The 20,121-nt window shown below is 33.9% G+C and overlaps 1 protein-coding gene and 2 long non-coding RNA genes across 6 annotated transcripts; 2 read left to right on the plus strand and 1 right to left on the minus strand.

Annotated features, from left to right (window-relative positions):
- Positions 1-501: 501 nt before the first annotated feature.
- Positions 502-2,762, minus strand: LOC106415802 (basic leucine zipper 25). The gene is made up of 6 exons (XM_048764639.1): positions 2,235-2,762; positions 2,070-2,151; positions 1,628-1,832; positions 1,269-1,344; positions 1,033-1,158; positions 502-942 (listed from the first exon to the last, which is right to left on the minus strand). Exons 1-6 carry the CDS (start codon positions 2,646-2,648, stop codon positions 709-711), a joined length of 1,137 nt encoding a protein of 378 aa, XP_048620596.1. The 5' UTR covers positions 2,649-2,762; the 3' UTR covers positions 502-708.
- Positions 2,763-4,529: 1,767 nt separating this feature from the next.
- Positions 4,530-7,469, plus strand: LOC106412184. 3 transcript variants are annotated; one of them, XR_001282508.3, is made up of 5 exons: positions 4,530-4,959; positions 5,049-6,078; positions 6,303-6,512; positions 6,577-6,761; positions 7,053-7,469. It is a non-coding gene; the product is annotated as an uncharacterized LOC106412184 (long non-coding RNA). The 3 variants fall into 3 exon arrangements; XR_001282509.3 differs by having other exon boundaries at positions 6,303-6,508; XR_001282510.3 differs by having other exon boundaries at positions 4,532-4,959; positions 6,303-6,497.
- Positions 7,470-10,673: 3,204 nt separating this feature from the next.
- LOC125591129 lies at positions 10,674-19,093 on the plus strand. Of its 2 annotated transcripts, none has more exons than XR_007327116.1 (5): positions 10,674-11,619; positions 11,812-13,282; positions 13,373-13,517; positions 13,592-13,670; positions 14,231-19,093. It is a non-coding gene; the product is annotated as an uncharacterized LOC125591129 (long non-coding RNA). The 2 variants fall into 2 exon arrangements; XR_007327117.1 differs by having other exon boundaries at positions 13,602-13,670.
- Positions 19,094-20,121: the final 1,028 nt, after the last annotated feature.

The following is a 20,121-nucleotide window of genomic DNA, read 5'->3' on the forward strand; positions in this document are numbered from 1 at the left end:
GCTTCTCTTATTTTCTTACCTTTCATTTCTTCTCTTACTAGTTTAATTAAAAATGTGAAAAATAATTTGGTCTTGAAAGGTTGGAAACACTTCCATTGCAATCTGGTGCTAAATCTCAATAGAAGGATGGTAAAAAGATGTTAAGATAATCGTTGGAACTGAGATACTTACCCCAAGCACAAGTATATTTTACGTATTAGCACTGTTTGATCGTTTATGATGTAGATTTGCTTATGAATATTTTTAGGAATATTGATATAATTTAGAAGACCCTTGAGTATGGTCGAACAAGTCTTAGAGCGTTCACCCACGCCAAGTTTTTTCATATTTACATTCGGTGCATCCATTCACTTTCTCACTCTCTATGTGATGTCACATTTATCCTGGTTAGGTAATCTATCGCCCTCTGCCACTGCCATTTTTGTTTTGTTTTGTTTTGGTTTGGTTTACGCTGATGTAAATGTGTAAAACATTTTTTTGTGTTGACATCTTCAACGTCGGTTGCGTTAGAAACGTTACAGCTTATTACTACCATGCAGGTAAATAAAGTTAACATTCTTCCAGTGATTTCCAAATATATATAAATGGGTACAGTATTACCCTTACACACAGCATCATCGTGGAGTGGTACAGTAAATAACACAGAAAGGAAGAGCAAGATAAAGAGTTACCTCAAAAATCACAAAACCAATGACTCGAATCTTGTGGTTAATGCTTGTGGTTCCAATGGGGCATGGTTTCGTACATGTTCTTCGGATTAGTAGCAAACTGATTCTGCAAGCCTTCACTATTCACCTCTACTCTCTGGTTTGGTGCTAAACTGGCACCAGTAGTACTTGAGATTCTCGGTGTGTTGTTCACTGGCATGCCCATGTTTGGTCTTGCCCACTGCAACGGGTTCACTCCTGTCACTCTTTTCACTGTTTCTTCTGCCATTTTAACCTGCACAAGATTGTACCAATGCAATAAACTTAGTTAAAACACTAGATAGAATCATATTGTTGGGTGTTGTAAAATCTTTAAAACACTTACTTTTGTTCTCAGAGTTTCAATGTCAGCTCTTAGAATTCTGTTGTCGACAGCAGCGGCATCAAACTTCTGATTCATGTCACCAAGACGACCAAGTAAAGTCGAATGCTCAGCTCTTAATTGGTTTACCTACAAAACATGAAAAACATTTCCTGTGACTCAATGGAACGCTGCTGAAGAGCAAGAAAAGGTATCGAGAAATGTAGATGCATATGAGCAAACAATAACAAGACAAGAACCTGTGTATCAAATTCATTCATTTGTTCTTGCTTTCTTCTCCTGGAGCGCCTAGCTGATTCTCGGTTTGAGAGCATCCTAACCAACCAATATCGAAATATAAGGAAGAAATTTATAAAGTGGACTCTGCTTTGGTCTTAACGACCATCTTTCCACTTTCAAAAAGATTTTTGTAAGAGCAAGATAAAACTAACTGAAACATTCTTCTTCTAGATTTTAAGTTTTTTACTTTCTCTTTAAAGAAAGTAGAAACTCCCTGCCACAAACATTTCCCCATAAGACTTGCAAGTTGGACGTATCTCTATAATGGAATGATTATCAGAAAGAAAGATCTAAGATACAAAAAAGTCAAGAATTGTACCTCCTAGCACGCTTAACGTCAGTAGGATCTCCATTATCAGCTGTTTCCATGTCTCCATCAAGATCATCATCATCAGAATCATCTCGTGATGAAATACTCGTAGTCTGCCTGGCTGGAACAACATCTGGTTTCTTTTTAACGCTTGTCGAGGGAACAGATCTAACAGATGAAGCACCGGGTGAGGTTTGTGCCACAACAACAGAGCCTAGAATAGTAAAAAGCAAAAAAAAATTTCACCCAGAGAGTATATACCATAATCAAGGGAACGTATAAGTAGGTATTTCAAAAGGATGATTATCATCTAAACTCATACAACATGTGGGTCTCAGAATATGATATAAGCCAAAACATGCGAGTGCAGTAAACTTTCTAGGTACTCTTAAATGGACATCAAAGAAACAGATACAGACTAAAACCAAAAGCCAAAGCAATAATGATAAACCTTGAGCTTGAGATCCCGGCGGAGGAGATAGCTTTTGATTCACACCTGAGGCACTCGAATCTTCCGGCTTCACAGCTCCCACCTGTGTAAAGAATCAAAATCCAATCAAAATCAAAATCAAATCAATCAACAACACAAACCAAGAGACGGATCTAAAAGACGTACACGACGCGCAACAGCAGCGCACGCGATCTCGAGCTTGCTCTTGAGAATCGCATGGTACTGATTCGGATCAACCACATCCGAATCCAACGGATCAGAAGAAGACCGCGCACGATCCCGATTCCCCTGATCATCCGGCGGCGGCGGTTTCTGTATTTCGACGACATCGGAGGTTTCATCGACGGTGGAAAGAGACTGCTCGGACTGAACCGGCGGAGGCGACCTTACGTTGATCGTGGTAGGGCTTTCGTCGGAGCCTGACATCTCCCGGAGAAGTCTCTGGAACGCCCACTCCGATTGACTTCGAGTCATCCCGTCCGGCATGTTCTGAGCCGATACCGACCCCGGAGAGGGTTCCGGAGGAGGAGGGGGCCAGAAGGATTCGGTCAAATCATCGACAGAGAAGACGATGTGCATCGCTTACCCAATCGCCTTCTTCAGATTTCTCTCTCTCTCCTAATTTTGATTTTGTCTTTTTCTCTCTCTTTCTCTAATGGTTGTTGTCTTACGTGGAGACGCCATTATAGATTAGATGACGCTTAACGCGTTACTGCGTTTAATTGGACGCTTTTAACTTTTTTTTATTCTTCTTTAGTAAATCAGGATGCTTCGTGTGAATCATTCCGGCTGCTTCCTACTTTTAACAATGATACGGCTGCTCTCTCTTTTTTTTTGTTTAAATTAAAAACGTTAAACGTATGGTTTAAAATAAAGTTGTAGCTTGTAGAAGATGGAAGTGTTGGATCCTTTGTTCGGAAACTCCCCGGCCACTACGCGTGCGGTGCACCCGGACCTAACGATTTATTGAAAAAGCAGAAAAAAAAGGGAATATACGGAAATGAATTTTTTGTATTTTTATATAAATAATACTTCATTTATATGTATATTATCATAATCTAGTGGTTTGGTCATTAGTATGGCATGAACTATCATGGGTTCGAGATGATCAGAGTGTTATTTACTTTCAATGTTTTTAGTAAATTGTATTAAAAAAGAATATGTAGAGCGATACAAAGATTGTACTGTGATCTAGTGGTTTAGGTGTTTTAATATGCTTATTTACTCACGGGTTCGAAGCTAGGTAGAGGTTAATTTTCCTAATTGTAAGTCAATGCGAAATTATTATAATGTCATCGTCCCCTTTTTCTCACCTCTGTCGAACAGAAACCCAGTTTTTCCACTTTACCTTTTAAAAAAAAAGATTCTTAACATTTTTCACTGATTTGATGATGTTTTTAACCTGATTACTCTAGATTCTCAACGAAACATTTGATTTTGTACTTGAAAATTAAATAAAAGTGAGTTTTTCGTTGAATTTTTTTAAAAACGTTGAATCGTGATGTTAATTACACGGACATGTTTCGTTATAATTCGTTCTAGGCGGCTAAAACACGGAAACTATACGGCTACCGCCTAATGCTACCGCCGAGGTCTGATTCGCCACGGCCACCTACCGTGTAGCGATTATTCGGACGATTACTCGGCTCCGCGCCCGAGTTTTTGAACAAGGGTTGGATCTACTAGGGCTGTCAGGGCCGGCTTAGATAGGGGACAAGCGGTGCGACTGCCCCGGACCCAATCCGTTGTCTCTCTATTTCTTAATAGATAAGAACCCGATTTTTTTAAAAAAATATATGTATTTTTATATTAAAAATAAGAGAAAGGGTCCAAAAAATTTTTATATGAAAGTATTTTTTTTATTTCCATAGATTTATTTTTAAAAATACTTTGGTATTGTTAAAAAAATATATATCTGTCAGATTTTTTTAAAAAAAAAATAATAGTTTGAAAATGATTTTTTTTTTGTCTCAGGGTCCACGATACCTTTGAGCCGGTTCCGAAGGCCGTGGTCAAAAATACTCAGAATCCGAAATCCAAACATAAACCTGGCCGAAAAGTCTTGGTCTAGGTCTAATTTCGGTTTGATAAAAAAAATATTTAAACGGGGGTATAAATATGATCTCTGAATCAGAACTTGAAATAGTATCTGAAAAACTTGAAATTAACTCAGTTTACGTGTCTCAGCACCGAACTCAACCTGATAAAGGAGTACTAAACCCCAATCAAAACTGGTTAAATATTTGAAAGAATCCAAAATTCTTATATCCAAAGAGTCAAAATCAAAATATTTTTGCATAACAAATGTACGAATCACAATTATATACTTAAATCTCTATAACAACAAAGTAGGGGTTTTTTTTTCTCTTTGGGAGAAAAAATGACACTTGTCACACCTTTATAGGCTGCGTGTTATTTTTAATGGTTTCGGTTTGGGTTTTTGCCGTCCAGGCCCATTGATGAGTCTATGTTTCTGCGCTATGTCTGGTCCACGTGAACTACTTCTTCTCTTTGTCGACTCGGGTTTGTGACCTTACGATCCCTCTTCCCCTTCTTCGGCGAAGTAACGCTCTGGCGTTATCTCAATCAACGAAGAAAACCTACTTCATTTCACCTTTTATTTGTTCTTTAGACTTTAATCCCTCTTTCACTGTATATATATATACCTTCGGCTTGGCATCTCCTTTTAATCTACTTTTCACCGATTGCTTCTCACTGAAACTCTCAGACAAGCTCTCCAATAATGGAAATTACCCAGCTTCACTTCTCCGATAGAAGGCAGACCGTTGAAAGGAGGATATTATGAGACTCCTCCATTTTTGAAAAGCTCACGGAATGTGAAGTAAGGGGGTCAGTTGATGGGCGTAATAGATATGCTCAACCTTGATGCGTATGTTTTTCTTTTCTCTGTGTTTATTTTAAATTAACGTCTTTTACTATGATATTCTGTTGAAGATGTTGACCGTTGATCCACTTTAGTTCAAGGCTACGGTGATTCATGGTGACCGTTGGTAATGGTTGAAGATGGGGGGAGATGCCACAACAGAACCAAGTCACACTCTCACCTCAGTTGATGGAAGCAAAACATGAGAGGCAGGGCCGGCTTAAACTCTTCTTAGGCCCTGTGGCGAAAATTTTTTTGTCCCCGTAAAGTAAGAAAAATATGGCTTATTGCAACAAAATAAAACAACTGTGTTAATCAAAACAAGCAAAACAAATGTGTAACAACTCACTGAAATAACTAATGTCGTAATCTAAAAACTAACAGAAATTAAATCATTTGATTGAGAAACGTTATTCATACGATCAAACCCGAATTTTAATCAGCACTTAAGCTTTTCACAAATCTACTTGAAGCATCTTTTGTGTGATTGAATAAAAAATTCAAATAAAAGGAAAAATAACACTTAGGAATAGGAATCTGAACGTCTAAAAGAAAAAAAACAAAGTTGGGAAAGACCAGCAAATATACGTTGAACTGTATTTAAGAAACAAAAATATATTAAGAAAAATAGATATAAGTTGAACTGTATTTAGGAATCTGTTGGGTTTTCTTCCTGACCACCTTCAAACATACAATGATTTTTGATGAGAGCGTGTTAACAAATAACTGAATGACCAAATAACAATATGGTTTCGGTTTAGCTCTACAACCATTATATATAATTTATTTCTTATGACCGTGTACAAAACAAGAAAACATAACTTTAAAGCCTAAAATTGAGAAATTTAAAAAACTTTTATTCAAGTCCGTTACCCATTTTCAATCGACCATGAGGAGATTTAAATTCTAATGATTATCTTTAAAACCTAAAATAATTTAATGCTATAAGAAATTAAAAAATTTATGGACCCTTTTTGTGCATGGACCCTGGGCGGTCGTCCTGCTGACCCCACCACTTAAGCTGGCCCTGATGAGAGGAGGGACCTGTCAAGCAAGATGTTTCTTCTTAAAATAAACCACGGAAGCTTCTCTTTCAAGCAGCAGGACTCCATTTGAGCACACAAGGTGTGTTTTCTTCCAGTTTATCACTCTTAAATATAATTAATTTCCTTTTGTTTATATTACATACTTAGATTAGGTTGAAGTAATATAGAAGAATGCTTTTTATTAAGGCCTCATGATTGTTGAAGGAAAGATGATGAAAGTATGAAACGAAGAGAATTTCTTTGATCACTTGAAGTGCAAATTTCTCCATCCAATTAAATTTGTTTGTTGTGTCTCAAATTCAGGTTTAGTAGCGGAAACAAAAGATATCAGTGGCATAGCCTAAAGATTATCCGCTTCATGCCATTGCTGTCTAAACCAAGCCCTCTTTCATCCCAGATGTGGAGTTCAGTTACTATGATACACAAGTTCATGCTGACTTATATCAACTAATCAAGTATTACTGTGAAGAGAAATGTGCTACGGAACAGTCAGATAAAGTAATGAAGTTGTGGGTAATCTTTTTGAATCCCATGTTTGGCGTTCCTTCTAAGTCTTAAACTGATGAGACAATTATAGGTGTTGCAAAGTCCAAAGACAATTAAGAGAAGCATGAGCCAGTGAAAGACAACACCTGTGATGGTTCTCACGTCTCAAACCTAAAACCGCTTCCACCTCCAAAAAACACCGACTAAAGAAAATCCAACAATAGGAAACTCTTTTGTGCAAGATAACTACATCATGGTGCAGCTATGACTACTGAGGTAACTTGGTTCTCTCTCCTTTCTTTTCCTCTGTTCTAGAACCATAGCCGTATAGACTTTTTTTTTCACTAAATATAGTCGTAGGTTTTCATAAATTCGGACTAATGGTGGACTGGTGGTAGAGAGCCTAAGTATGGGAAAAATAATGATTGCTAACCTTAAGTACCGATTATATGCCTTAATAAGGTTTTCAAGAGTGACATATCCAAAGTTTATGACACATTGACGCTTGAGAAAGATAATATATGTAAAGAAAAATATTCCACTAAATTATGTTTGTGGGTTCTACAGGAAAGCTATTTTTCAAAGCTGGTGTCACCACTCAGAAATGAGTTGTTAACAGAGGTGTAGAGAATTGTAGTAATGTTAGTGATGTATCAAAAGGGAAAGCGTAAGGTTAAGCGAAAAGAGGCCATAAAGTTGAAGCACAGGCTCATGGATGCCCTCTATAATTTACTTGATGGCTCGAGTGATAATAAAAAGTTTGAAGAATGAATGCCAAGCTTTTATTGGAGCAGAGCTCATATATTCTATGAGTCCTTTAATTCTGCAATTTTCTTCTCTGTTTTTTATTTATTTATTACTAAGCTTTTTGGAACCAAGCATGACTTTCAAACCTTTTTAGCAATGTTAACTTCATTATGTTTCATGTCCTCAAGCTATGATTTTTTTTGTCAACCTTCAAGCTATGATTAATAACTTTATTTTTTCTGTTTCTAACTTTATATATATATTTCTAACTTTTTGTAATGAGTAAGCAAAAGATGTATTAGTCAAGCTAGCTTTAGCATATATAGGATCTCAGGGAGAGAATATAATGTAAGTTTAACAAACAAATTAGTTAGAGATTTTTAAGGAGATAGTTTTGGTCAGCAGATGAAAAAATTTAGGAACTTTATTTGGCAATGATGATGACGATGATGTTGGAAACAAGTACACATTGAACCCTATGCAGATTTGGTTAAAGCATTCTTAGAGAATTGTTGGTAGCTTTCTATAAAGTCAAAATCATGGAGGTCCGTTTGTTTTTTTTTCTTACTTTTTTTTGTGACAAGTTGTTACCCCTAAATTTTTTGTACATGGGCCACTAAATATTTACATATTTTTATAAAAAGAAAGAAATCCACCCATCTTTTCTATTAAAAGAGAAGTATCATTTTTATCTACTACAAAATAGTCATACTAGAAGTCTAGGTCATATATTCAAATAATTTTTTTATTGCTTACATTAGTTTATTTAATGTATAACACTTCTAAATAATTATAAGGATATTAATAACAAATCCATTTTAACTATAAATTTAAATTTTAGTTTTAGGAATAACAAAATCTGTTGAGAAAAAATCTAACAAAATCTTTTTAAAAATTTAAATTTTCTTTTAATTAATGCACTGATTAATTTCGAAATTAGTAGTATAATATTATTATAAATTAATTTTAATTAAATTTTTATTATAAACAAAATAATGAAATTATATGCTAATTTTATAAATTTTATAAGTATATTCTACATTATATTAAAATAGAAGTAATTAATGAATTACATATTAAAATTATGTTTTTTGTGCAAACATATTAAAATTATGTTGAATTGGTAAACCAATATATTTTGAAAAATACTTTCATTAAGATAAATAAATAAAATATCATTCACCGTTTAAAGTGACTAAAATATCATTCACCTTTTAAAATGATTAATATTCATAAATTAAGTAATAATTTTTACAAAAAATAAAATTGTTAACATATGTTAAATTTTAATATTTAGAACTATATATCATCTATTAAGTTATTTTTAAAATGACAGCAATATATTATCATAAATTATTATATACAAAATAATATAAAATTTTATATCTATAAATGAAATGTTACCCGCACGGGTGTGCGGATTAGAATCTAGTAACAAATTAAAACGATAACAAGAGAAACACACTACATAATAAGAAGTATACTAAAACACCATGATTTGGCAATGTGGTACGTTTTCGGATTAGTTCACTCTAAACGAATTTTGTAGCACTAAGGGGATTATTGGAAGATGAATTTGTGTAAAGTTTGTAAATTTTAAAAGTTGAGAGATTTTAAAAGTTACACGTGGATTGTGAAAACTTATATATATTGACTTATAAAATTTGATCATAACTTTTTAGATTGGTATAGATTTTCATGAATTTGTAGTACATTTTTTCTATCATTCTTTTTGTAAAGTAAATATTTAATTTTTTTTTTCTAAATCATATAATATGATTATTTATTTTTTCTTTCAAACTAAAAAATATAATAATTGTGATACATACAAAATTGGGCAATTCTCTTAAACAACTATTTTAAGTTTTTGATACAAAAAGAGTCATCAAAGAAGAAAATGACCAAAATAGATTTTATGAAAAAGACAAAAGACTATTTTACGCCTTACTTTATAGATATATAAACAATAAAATGAAAAATAAAAAGCTTTTTTATAAATTTCGAATTATATTTTTCAAATTCAAACTTTTTCATAATTTTTTTCAATTTTTTTTTTTGAAATTCGAAAATTCTTTTTGAAACTATTTTTAATTTTTTTTTATTTTTTATTTTTTAGTATTTATAAATTTGATTATATATTCAAAATGATAAAACAATATAAAAATAAATATATAATCAAAATGTAAAAGTACATGAAATATTATAAATTATAGTTTTGGACATATAATTTGGATTTGATGTGCAATTGATATTTGGTAAGAATAACTATTTTGTTTTCTAGTTTCTTTATCATATGGATTTTGAAAATCACATGGATACATATGATATTTTGAAAGTTGAGTCTTATGAGTAAAAATGAATAGAATTCATCTCCCAATAACACAAGATTTAGTTAGAATTAGAGAATCAATAATAACTAAATTTTTTGAATAACAAGATATTTGAATGGATTTTGAAAATTCTTAAACCAATAACAATGGATTCTATTAAGATTTTTGAAATCTAAGAATCAATAACAATGGAATCTCTAAATTCTCAAAGTCTATGAGAATTCATTTACCAATAACCCTTCCCCCTAAGTGTGTTCCTCCCGGATCCGATCGGATCACCCGATGGGGCTTATAAAAAACACCATGATTTTTAAAAAAAAAAATCAGGAAAGCACATGAAATATACATTAACAACCGAACCATATGTTTAAATTTATTAAAATAATTTTAAAAATTGGCGCATAGCTCCGGCAAACCCTGAGTATATATATATAATAGAAGTTAAATACAATCAGAGGTAATTTATTATAGATATATACAGTATTGTCCAAAAAGTCAATTAATATAAAATCATACTTTGACATTTGACTTAAATATTCATGGTATTCCTGTTCTAAAACTCGCTAGAGTGAACGATTCGGCAGCGGGAAACTCGTTCCATGGTAAATAGCCGTGATGATCTGGAGTGTAGTTCGGATGTATTATTCAGAAACTCTATTTTAAAATCAGCTTTTTGTAGATATTGCATTAGATACGGTAGAAAATCATGAAAAAACAGTTAAAACAAAACTGAAAACTAGAAAAAAACCACAGGTGAAATTGGGTTGCAGACATAAACCTTGCCCCCATAACTCGAACTTGGGTTTTCAGACCCAAATAGAATTGTACGAACCACTAGGAAAGCTTGTACTTATGGTTATTATCTACATATTTAGTTTATATACTTATTATTAGCTAAAAGACAAATAAATAAAAATTCCGAGTACTCCCCGATTTATTTCCAATTTTATGATAACTCGCTAGACACGTACTGAGTTTCCAAAGAGGGTGTGGCAATATATATATATATATATATATATATATATATATCTTAATTTAGAAGGGTATTTTTGACTTTTAACTTTTAACTTATACGTGGCGTTGCGATTATATAAGTTAGACCGTATTGAATGCAATAATTAATTTCAATAGAGAGATTTGACCAAAAGTTTCTTAATTAATGAATCAAGTTGTCATTTTAACTGAATTTGGAACTATATATATATTGATCTTTACCTTTAAAAGTCTCATAGTTATAACTTATTATCCAGTCGTAGTATTTGATATCTTTCTTTCTCTAGTTCCAAACTAAAAGAAAAATCTCGATTTCTTACCTATATTGTTTTTTGTCATTAAAAAATACATCATAATCATCGTTTGAGTTGGTGTTGAAATGGATTACTCGTTCAATATCTTCAACAAAAATTTCACCAGAAAGGAAACTGGAAATTCTCTTACTAATGACGATTTAGCTTATCTGCAAGAAAATCATATTAATTGTTTCAATGATAATTTAGGTCAATCTTCTGTGGATGGTTGGTCTAATTCATCGATTATGACAAGTAATTCTGATTCTAATCACCGAAGCCTGATGTCGGTGATGCCAAACCAAAATTACAACCATTTTGGTCGAAGTTTTGTTTGTACTCAAAATCTCCCGACTTTCAACTCTCTCATAACAGAAATACCACCAAGATACCCATTTATAGATATCGATCTCCCGGCTTCGATGGAAGGCAACTTTAACACAGGGGCTTGGGATCAGAGTGAAGATACGTAAGTCCTTATATTTTATTATTTTTGTAGATCTTTACTTTTCAATTTTATAATAAAACTAAAAAAATTGACTCCATTTTCTAAAATTTTACAAATATATTATTTTTTCTATGATTTTGTTGTTGTTGTTGAGAATGTCATATTATACTTATGTCCTAAACATGTAAAAATATAGAAATTTGAGAAAATTAGTGGAGCTTTATGGGACCAAAAACTGGAAAAGGATCGCAAATATGCTTGGAACACGAATAGGGAAACAATGTAGAGAGAGGTGGCACAACCATCTTCGTCATGGCATCAAGGTGATTTATTTATTTTTTTATAGATATTCCAATGCTTCTTTTGAAGAAAATAAAATCTAGTCACAAATCGTAACTTATATATGTGTAGATATATATCTATATTGCATATGAATACACATACAACAATATAATAAATTAATATATATTGTTAATGAAATCAGTTTTGTATATGTATTGTTAATGTGATTTCAGAAAAGCGCATGGACTAAAGAAGAAGATCGAATATTGGTTGAAGCCCACAAGGTTTTTGGCAACAAATGGGCCAATATTGCCTTAAAACTCTGTGGAAGAACTGAAAATGCTATTAAGAATCGCTGGAATGGTACAAAACGTCGAATTCACCAGAAGAGAATGAAGAAAAGTGATAAAAATGAAAACCCACCCCAAAATGTCATCCTCGCAAGATATATAAGACAAGTCACAAATGAGAATGAATCTCCTAACACCAAAGAAACAGATTGCACCAAGGATGATGATCATGAAAATGCTTTTGATGGAGAGATGGATTTGAGTCTGGATGTTACAACACAGACCACAGAACCATTGGCTAGTACGTCCACAACATCATGCTATGTTCCCGGGCCAGTTACAACATTTTCATGGGATAATTACTTTACATATATTTGTAAATCCATGGATGACATTTAGATGCTCATGCAAGGATTGGACTAATTAACAATGAAGATAATTTCTATGTTCATAATATTTCTTGTACAATCTAAACTGATATCTTCTATGTTTATGTCTTCTCTTTTTCCATTATATCTATTTATTTTTTGTTATGTTATGTTTTTTTGAGAGATTAACAAGTTTTCCATCATATATTTTCAATAATTAAGCATTTACTTCTATATATTAATTGAGAAACATTTTTAAATTGTAAATTTTGATTCAATGCTTAGGTGTCATCACCACAGTTTTTCCCACAGTCCTTATTAAAAAGACATAACTTACTAGAATTATTACAAGAATACCATTGTGGACCATTCATTTATAAAGTTTTTGTAACGACCTAAATCTCGGCCCGGGAAAATTTAGCCCAATAAAACTCAATTACATTGCAGAAAACCCTAAAGTTTTCTTATTTAAGATGGATTTCGTGGTGGCCTCTGACAGAGACTTTTGGGGATGGCAAAGCCCTGCCAGAACGTCACCGGAACAGCCACAAATAGCCACCATGAAAGAGAAGCCATCCCACCATCCGAAAAGAGAGATTAGAGCCCAGCAGATACGCTTTGGGGGAACAGAAGAACGATCAATCAAATATGAGTATTTCGAAGCTAAATTTTGAAGTTATGTTCTACACTCATAGATCTATGTGTATCAGAAAGAAGATCGTCATTTGGAATTTTTATCTAAGAGTTATGGTTGTTTCTTTGGGACTGATATCTACAGATCGGATCCGCGAACAATCAACTTCATCAGCGTTTTACCGTTGATACAGAAGAAACCAGGAAACGGGCGAGATATCATTGGAAATATCTCGATGCCAGATTTTCAGATCATCTATCCGATCATCAAATCGACGTACGGTTAGAAAGTTATTGACGTTTCTTCTTGGCGAAGAATAAAGCTGTTGAATTGCAGAGACAGTTCCGACCAGTCTCGGTGTAAGTGAGAAATGGTCGACAGAAACAAAATATTTCAGTCTGTAAATTTTTCAGTAAGTATTTAATTCTCTTATCTATCATCTCTTGCAAGCGGATTGTTATTCCGAGTTGTTTTCTGAGAGTTATGCTTGTTTTCGTGAGAGGTGTTGGTGCAGTTTACGTTTACGACCATCCTGGAGATGAAGTTACTTTGGTTAAGCAAATGGTGTCCGATCGGAGTAAACTTGGTGTCTATGGATAGAGGACACATAGGACTACATTTTTACCGGAGGGATCGAAAAGTTAACGGTCAGTTCTTGAGTTATTCATCTGTTTGCTCTATGGTTCAGTTCTGCCAGAATATCATATTAATCTAATTTCAGAGAGTTCCAGAGTTGCTTTGTTAGAGCCGTAAAGGTCCATTCGGCGTTTCCTCAGGTTTCTTCAGAACCCGTGGCAAAGGTGATGGTCTTTTCTCGAGCTTCTCTTACACAGTTTAGTACCACGAATAAGTATAATTTATTTCTAATGTGTTTCCGTCTGCGTGAAATTGAGTTTGTCATTGCTTGTTTAGTTTGTAGGTTCTTTGCTTAAACTGGAACTAGGGTTATAGATGGTTCAACAATACTTGTTCATTTATAATTGATAATATATATATATATATATATAGTATATTGATGTGATTTGGATGAAAGCCGACCATGGGTGTATCGGCTGGAGACAGTACATTGGGTGTGGTGTTTGCCGCGGCACAGCGTAGTCGACCTGTTGTGCCAAGGCGTGGAGGTCGATAAATCGTCTACGGGCGTGTGTTACCGAGCACATATTCAGTGGTGTTTTTGGCCTGTTAGTGGGCAGTTTGTTTGATCTATGGGTACTTTAGGTACCGTGTTTGCAACGTCTTAGGATTAAATTATATTTATTCGGAGTATTCTGTCCGGGTCCATGGACTTCGGGGTTAGTATCCCATACTTCACTGAGTGACTTCCCCGTTACTCACCCCTCTCTCTTCCTCATTTCAGGTGAGACTGACGAGTATATGATATTTGGACGGATTGTATCTACTGGACTTTTTATTCGGATTTGTATTTGGGCTTTGGGTGAGTAATTGTTGGGTATATGGACTTTTATTATACGAGATATTGTTGGTGGCCCGATGTTCTCCGGATTGGAGGTGACGGGTGTCACAGTTTTAGGGAAACATAATAATTGTTTCCATCGATAGGATTAATTTTGGATTGAAACTGGTTTATTAATAACAGAACCACTGTATGTTCTATTAATTATAACAAGCACACATTGTTTTATATAGTTCGATATTTGAAGTGTTGTTAACGCATACATATATGTTTGTATTTATCAAATCACTATCAAATATATAAAATCATTTGTTATATTTGATCCGAGATTATAGTACTTAATCAAACTACTAGGTCAGTAGTAGATATGTAATCAATGTATAATAATAATTACACATAGGCTCCAAATGGTGACCGATGGAATGGGTGGGAATAGCTAATTCCTTAACATTCCTTATAATTTTCACCATTTACAAGGAATATTTGTTACTTATGATTCCTTAACATTCCTTAAAATTTAAGGAATAAAAGACTACAATTATTCCTTGACAAAATAGAAGAGAAATAGATTTTCCTTTTATTTTATTCCATTTTATTCTTTTTTTCCTAATCATTTTATTTCTTTTATGGTTACCAGTTAGAGCCATAGTATTCTTGGGATAAATAATTTTGTATTTATCAAAAACTTGAAAAGTCGTATCATCTGAAACATAATGTGTTAAAAATTAATCCATTCATTATAACTTTTGAATTTTTTTCATAAAAGTGCAATATTATTTAAATTTAAACAATTTATTACAAAAATACATTAGAAAAAAAAACAAAGTAGACATCATCCAACCATCATTATTACTATATTTTTTCCATAAATGATCAATTAATGCATTCTGAAATGAGAATTGAACTTCTTTATAATCTTTGATTTTTCTGAATCGACTTATAAACTCTTGGAACCGATTATCTTCATCATCTGGTATTTGGACTTTCGGGAGGTAAAGCTTTTCTTCCAATTACAATCGATGCATCGAGATCACGCTCATCCTCAATGATCATATTATGTAAATACATGTAGCCATTACATTACAAGAAGGAGATGAAAGAAGAAAACAAGATTTTATTTTGTGACTTGAATTTAATAGAAAATTGTTATAAATCATTTAGTGATCGACCCATTTATCAGCCCGTGTAGCAAGACGGGCCAAGCCCATCCGCAGGTTCATACTGGCGCCTATCTACTCTCGTGTTTATCCACATTATAGTTGGTGTTTATCTTACGTATTGCTAGCCATTATCTAGTTAAGGATAAGTACGATCTCATGTCGATCTAGTACTTAGACTGTCATTACCATATGTATATAAAGACCAGTTGGTCGACCTAATAATAAACACAAGTTCCCCTCTTCATTCACAACACGTTATCAGCACGATAGACTCCAAAACCCTGAGACAAAACCTAACCTAAAATCCGTCACACATAAACCCTAATCCAGGCGTAACTTAAAATCAATCTATCTCTCAAACCCCCGAGGAACCAGACGACGAGCCACATATCAAATTTAAGCTCTGGACAAGATGAATCTATCAGCAAAAACCGTTCGTCAATCCGATCTCGGACACGCCCACACTCGCAGAAACAATAGACGGCGCCGCCTTGGTCTTTTGGAACCCTAATCCCGAAGAACCCTAATTTGTTTTTGATTCCGTTCCAGCAAGCATTACCGCCTCAGCTTCATCCCGATCTCAGCTCAGACGAACCCTTGAACTCAATCCCGTCTCGCGTTCCCGTCACTACCTCAGCTCGATCCGACGATCAGCCTCAACCCGTTCGCGAGAGACAACCAAGGCGATTGCGACCTAACAAACCTAACCCGATCGCATCCTCTCAGCTCGCGATCCCGAAGCAGCCAGCTCGCGTACGTTCGAGGTTCATCTTGGTGGTCCGGTTTTTACAATCTGCAAAACAAAGGTAATCTTAATTCTGAGAACATGAATTGAACATGGTTGTTTTGTAAAGATTGAAACCCTAAAATCAGAACTCTAAAGATGAAAGCCATAGGGAAAATAGATCAAACCCTAAAGAGTAAATCGGAGGTCGAATAAGTCTGATCACCTAAACCATAATTCGAGATTGATCCATTGATCAATTAAAATCAAAGTCTTAATGATTTTGAATCTCAGATCAAATCCCCTTGATCAAAGATCAAAGTTTTTCGAAATCTCCTAAAAACCCTAATTTTGGAAAATCGGTTTTAAATTGTTTGATTTAAACTTTGATTGTTTGATCACCTAGAGCTATTGATAAGATTGTTTAAATTCAAATCTAAATCACTCAAACCGAAACCCTAAAAGTTTAAATCGGTTTTAAAATGTCTTTGTTTGATGATTGATGATCTGAGATGTTAGGATTGATAAATTGATTAATAGATCTAATCTCAAGATTCGAAATCCTTAAGGCCTTAAAACCCTTAATCTTGATTGATATTCCTAAAGGCCTTGAAACCTTAAATCTCTCATTACTTAAAACCTGAAAAATTGATTTAAAGAATTTACATATTGAATGAGAGTTAGGTTGCTAGATTATTTGATTGATATGGATCGTGTGGCATTGTGTTTTTGTTATCAATCATACTGAATGGCCGTGAGGCATAACGCATTGGTTCATACATGCGGCCTTGTGCCCTTGATTGAGATTAAAGCCGTAAGGCCTAAGCATCACAAAACATGAGCCGTGTAGCCTAAAGTATTATAGATAGACTTATGAAATCATATGCACTAATTATTTGAATTGGTTGCAAGAATTCTAAATCATGAATTTATTAATGATTTCAGATGTCGAGATTTGAGCCTTCGGATTATGCTGCCCTAGATATCTCTGGAGATAATTATCCAGAATGGGAAATGAACACTTCAATTGCCCTGAAGTCTAGAAGACTCGGGAAATGTATCATTGAAAGAAATGATGAAGTTGAAAGTGAAAAGCATAGAGCCATAACAATTATGCGGTATCATCTCACTGAGGAACTGAGAAATAAGTACGAAAGTATTGAGGATCCTTATGATCTTTGGATAAAACTAAAATCCATATACTCAATGGAATTATGGCGAAAGGCCATGAATGATTGGAAGATACTCAGGTTCCAAGATTTTAAATCCGTGGAAGAATATGATTCTGCTCTAATGAAAATCGCCCATAGTCTTGAACTATGTGATGAAGTGGTTACAGATAATGATCTACTGTATAAAACATATTCCACATTCAATCCAAAGGATCGGTTGCTATCATATACAGCTAAAGGTTTCACAACCTATAATGACCTATTGTCATACCTATTGGCAACTGAGCAAAGAAAGCAGAAAATTAAAGATACCATTGACAGATTTGAGAAACTTCAGAAAAGATGCATTGAGGAACAAAACAGTGAGATGAGATATCCTGAGGCATTGGATCAGGATGAATCCAAGAAAGCCGTGTGGAGTAATATAGATTGTGAGGCCGGCTTATACATTGACTAAAAGAAAGATCTCGACATGATAATTTTATTTTAAGTCTATGATTTTGTGATTTGCTTTTGACCTACTTGATGATTCATGATTTTGTTTTTATATATTATCTTGTTTGGTCTTGCTTGATGATTCTTGATTAAATAACAAATAAAACCTTAATAAAAGGATAATCAGTCCACTGATAGTTGATTTCATGCATGGTTTAACTTTACCTTGATTGTATAGGTTTAACTTTACCTTCATGCAATCACATAAAATCAATTGTTGGGTGTAGACTAATGAGTCAGTTCACTGATAGATTGATTTCTCGCATAGATTTAACTTCATCTTGATTGTATAGGTTCAACTTTACCTTCCTACAATCACTTGAAATCAATTAATTGGTACTGACAATGGCAAAAAAGACACGACATTATTCAGACTCACTGAGTTATAAAGAAAAAAAATATTTCAATGTTTTCTACATTGAACCAGTGAGCAAAGAAAATACGATTCCTTTCAGATTTTTGAAAAATCGCCTAAAAGCATTATGAATGCCTATACCCATATTTTCTACTGATTTATTCTATGCTAAGGATCAGTATGAAAGAGGCATAAAGCCATGGTAACCAGTATGGTTCACCACGAAATAAACACTTATGGCATGACCAAATTAGCCATCTTGATCCAAAACATGATGAAAAATTAATTAAGGCACAAAAGTGATCCCATAAAATCTCACAATGTGTTATAAGTACACAAAAGGGAAAATCACTAAAATAATTAAGGCTCCACTGTCCTAAGCACTACGAAATTATGAGTATGTTCATGAGGGGGAGAGAGGACTAAAACCCACAGTCCATGATCATATCATAAATTCGGATTCCATGGTTTACAACCATAATATACACGGCTGGAAAGCTTTAAAGCTCTCACTAATGGTACATCACTCACGTCCAACCTAAAGCTTAAGGACATTATGTATATAAATATTGATTTACATCAGGCCATACATGTAGTAAGCATAGACATTCTCACCTATGGATGATTAAGGGTCATAAACCAGACATATACACAAACCATCTTAAGAAAATACGAATATTCCACCACATATATGTGTGCCATTTAAGATGGAACATCAGATGAGGATTGGGAATATATATTAGATAAATAAGACTTCCTCCATGAAACTATAATGTATCTTGTGCCAAACATGGATGATTTAATCAAGTGCCCAAGAACACATATTACAAAAGATAGTAAACTGATTATCCAACTTTGAAAGGAGAAAGTTATCAGGCTAATAAAGAGTAAAGAGTAAAAGAGAAATATAATGGTATCAACCATAGTTGTCTTGGCAAGATCCTCAGACCAAAGATTATGATCTAGACGTTCTAAAAGAATATGATCAAAAGATATAAAAGCTAGCAGAAATATATGCCAGACACACTGACGCGAAAAGAAAAAAATGACTATGTCATACCAGCTTAAGCACCACGAATTTGATGTCTAAGAGACACAATAAAGTTGCTACAATGTCTATTAGAGATAGACAAATAAGTTCCAAATAATAAGGAACCTCGGAAAGTACTGAAAGGTGCTCAGAATCGTACAAATCCGAGTTCATAAGAGAAACCAGTTCAGACAGAGAAATAAGGTTGCGCAACCACACATCTAAGGTACCAGACCATGTAGTTTGGGACGTCAAACTGCAAGGTATAAAGGTCTTGGATAATAAGATCTCAAAATCTAATTAGATCATGTCTGGAACAGTATGAAACTAAAGATAAACAGTGTTAACACCAAAGATGTATTTACATACATAAGAGCTCATAAAAGATTGTAGTACTTGGGATTTGAAGGATATAACCTGAGGATCATGAACCCACATAGAGTACTCATAAAACCTATATAGGGACGTGGGCTGTTCAAAGAATTCAAAGTAATTATAAGACAGATGGGCGTAGTAACCATGTACATACAGAAAAGCCATCTAAGAAAGAAACCAGTGAATGGATCTTGTGAGATAAGAAATTTTGTGAGATTAAAGGACATGACCACATGGTATAGTGTGTCCATGTTCCTTCTAAATAACGTTCAAGTATAGCTTGATTACACAAGGATACTCACAAGGACCAAGGAACAATTTATAAAGAGATATGCTCCTATATGGTGGATGCTACTACAGAAAATCAAGTTTGATTTTGTCTGGATATTTACTAAAGAAATAATGGTGTAGTAAGCAGCAAATAGATCACTGGATAAAGGTATCAACGTACCATAGAAATATGAGAAAGAAATTCTCATAGAACAAGCTTTATTCCTAATTTGTTTATGGATTGTAATATACA

Source organism: Brassica napus, chromosome C8, assembly GCF_020379485.1.
Source record: "Brassica napus cultivar Da-Ae chromosome C8, Da-Ae, whole genome shotgun sequence".
NCBI lineage: Eukaryota > Viridiplantae > Streptophyta > Magnoliopsida > Brassicales > Brassicaceae > Brassica > Brassica napus.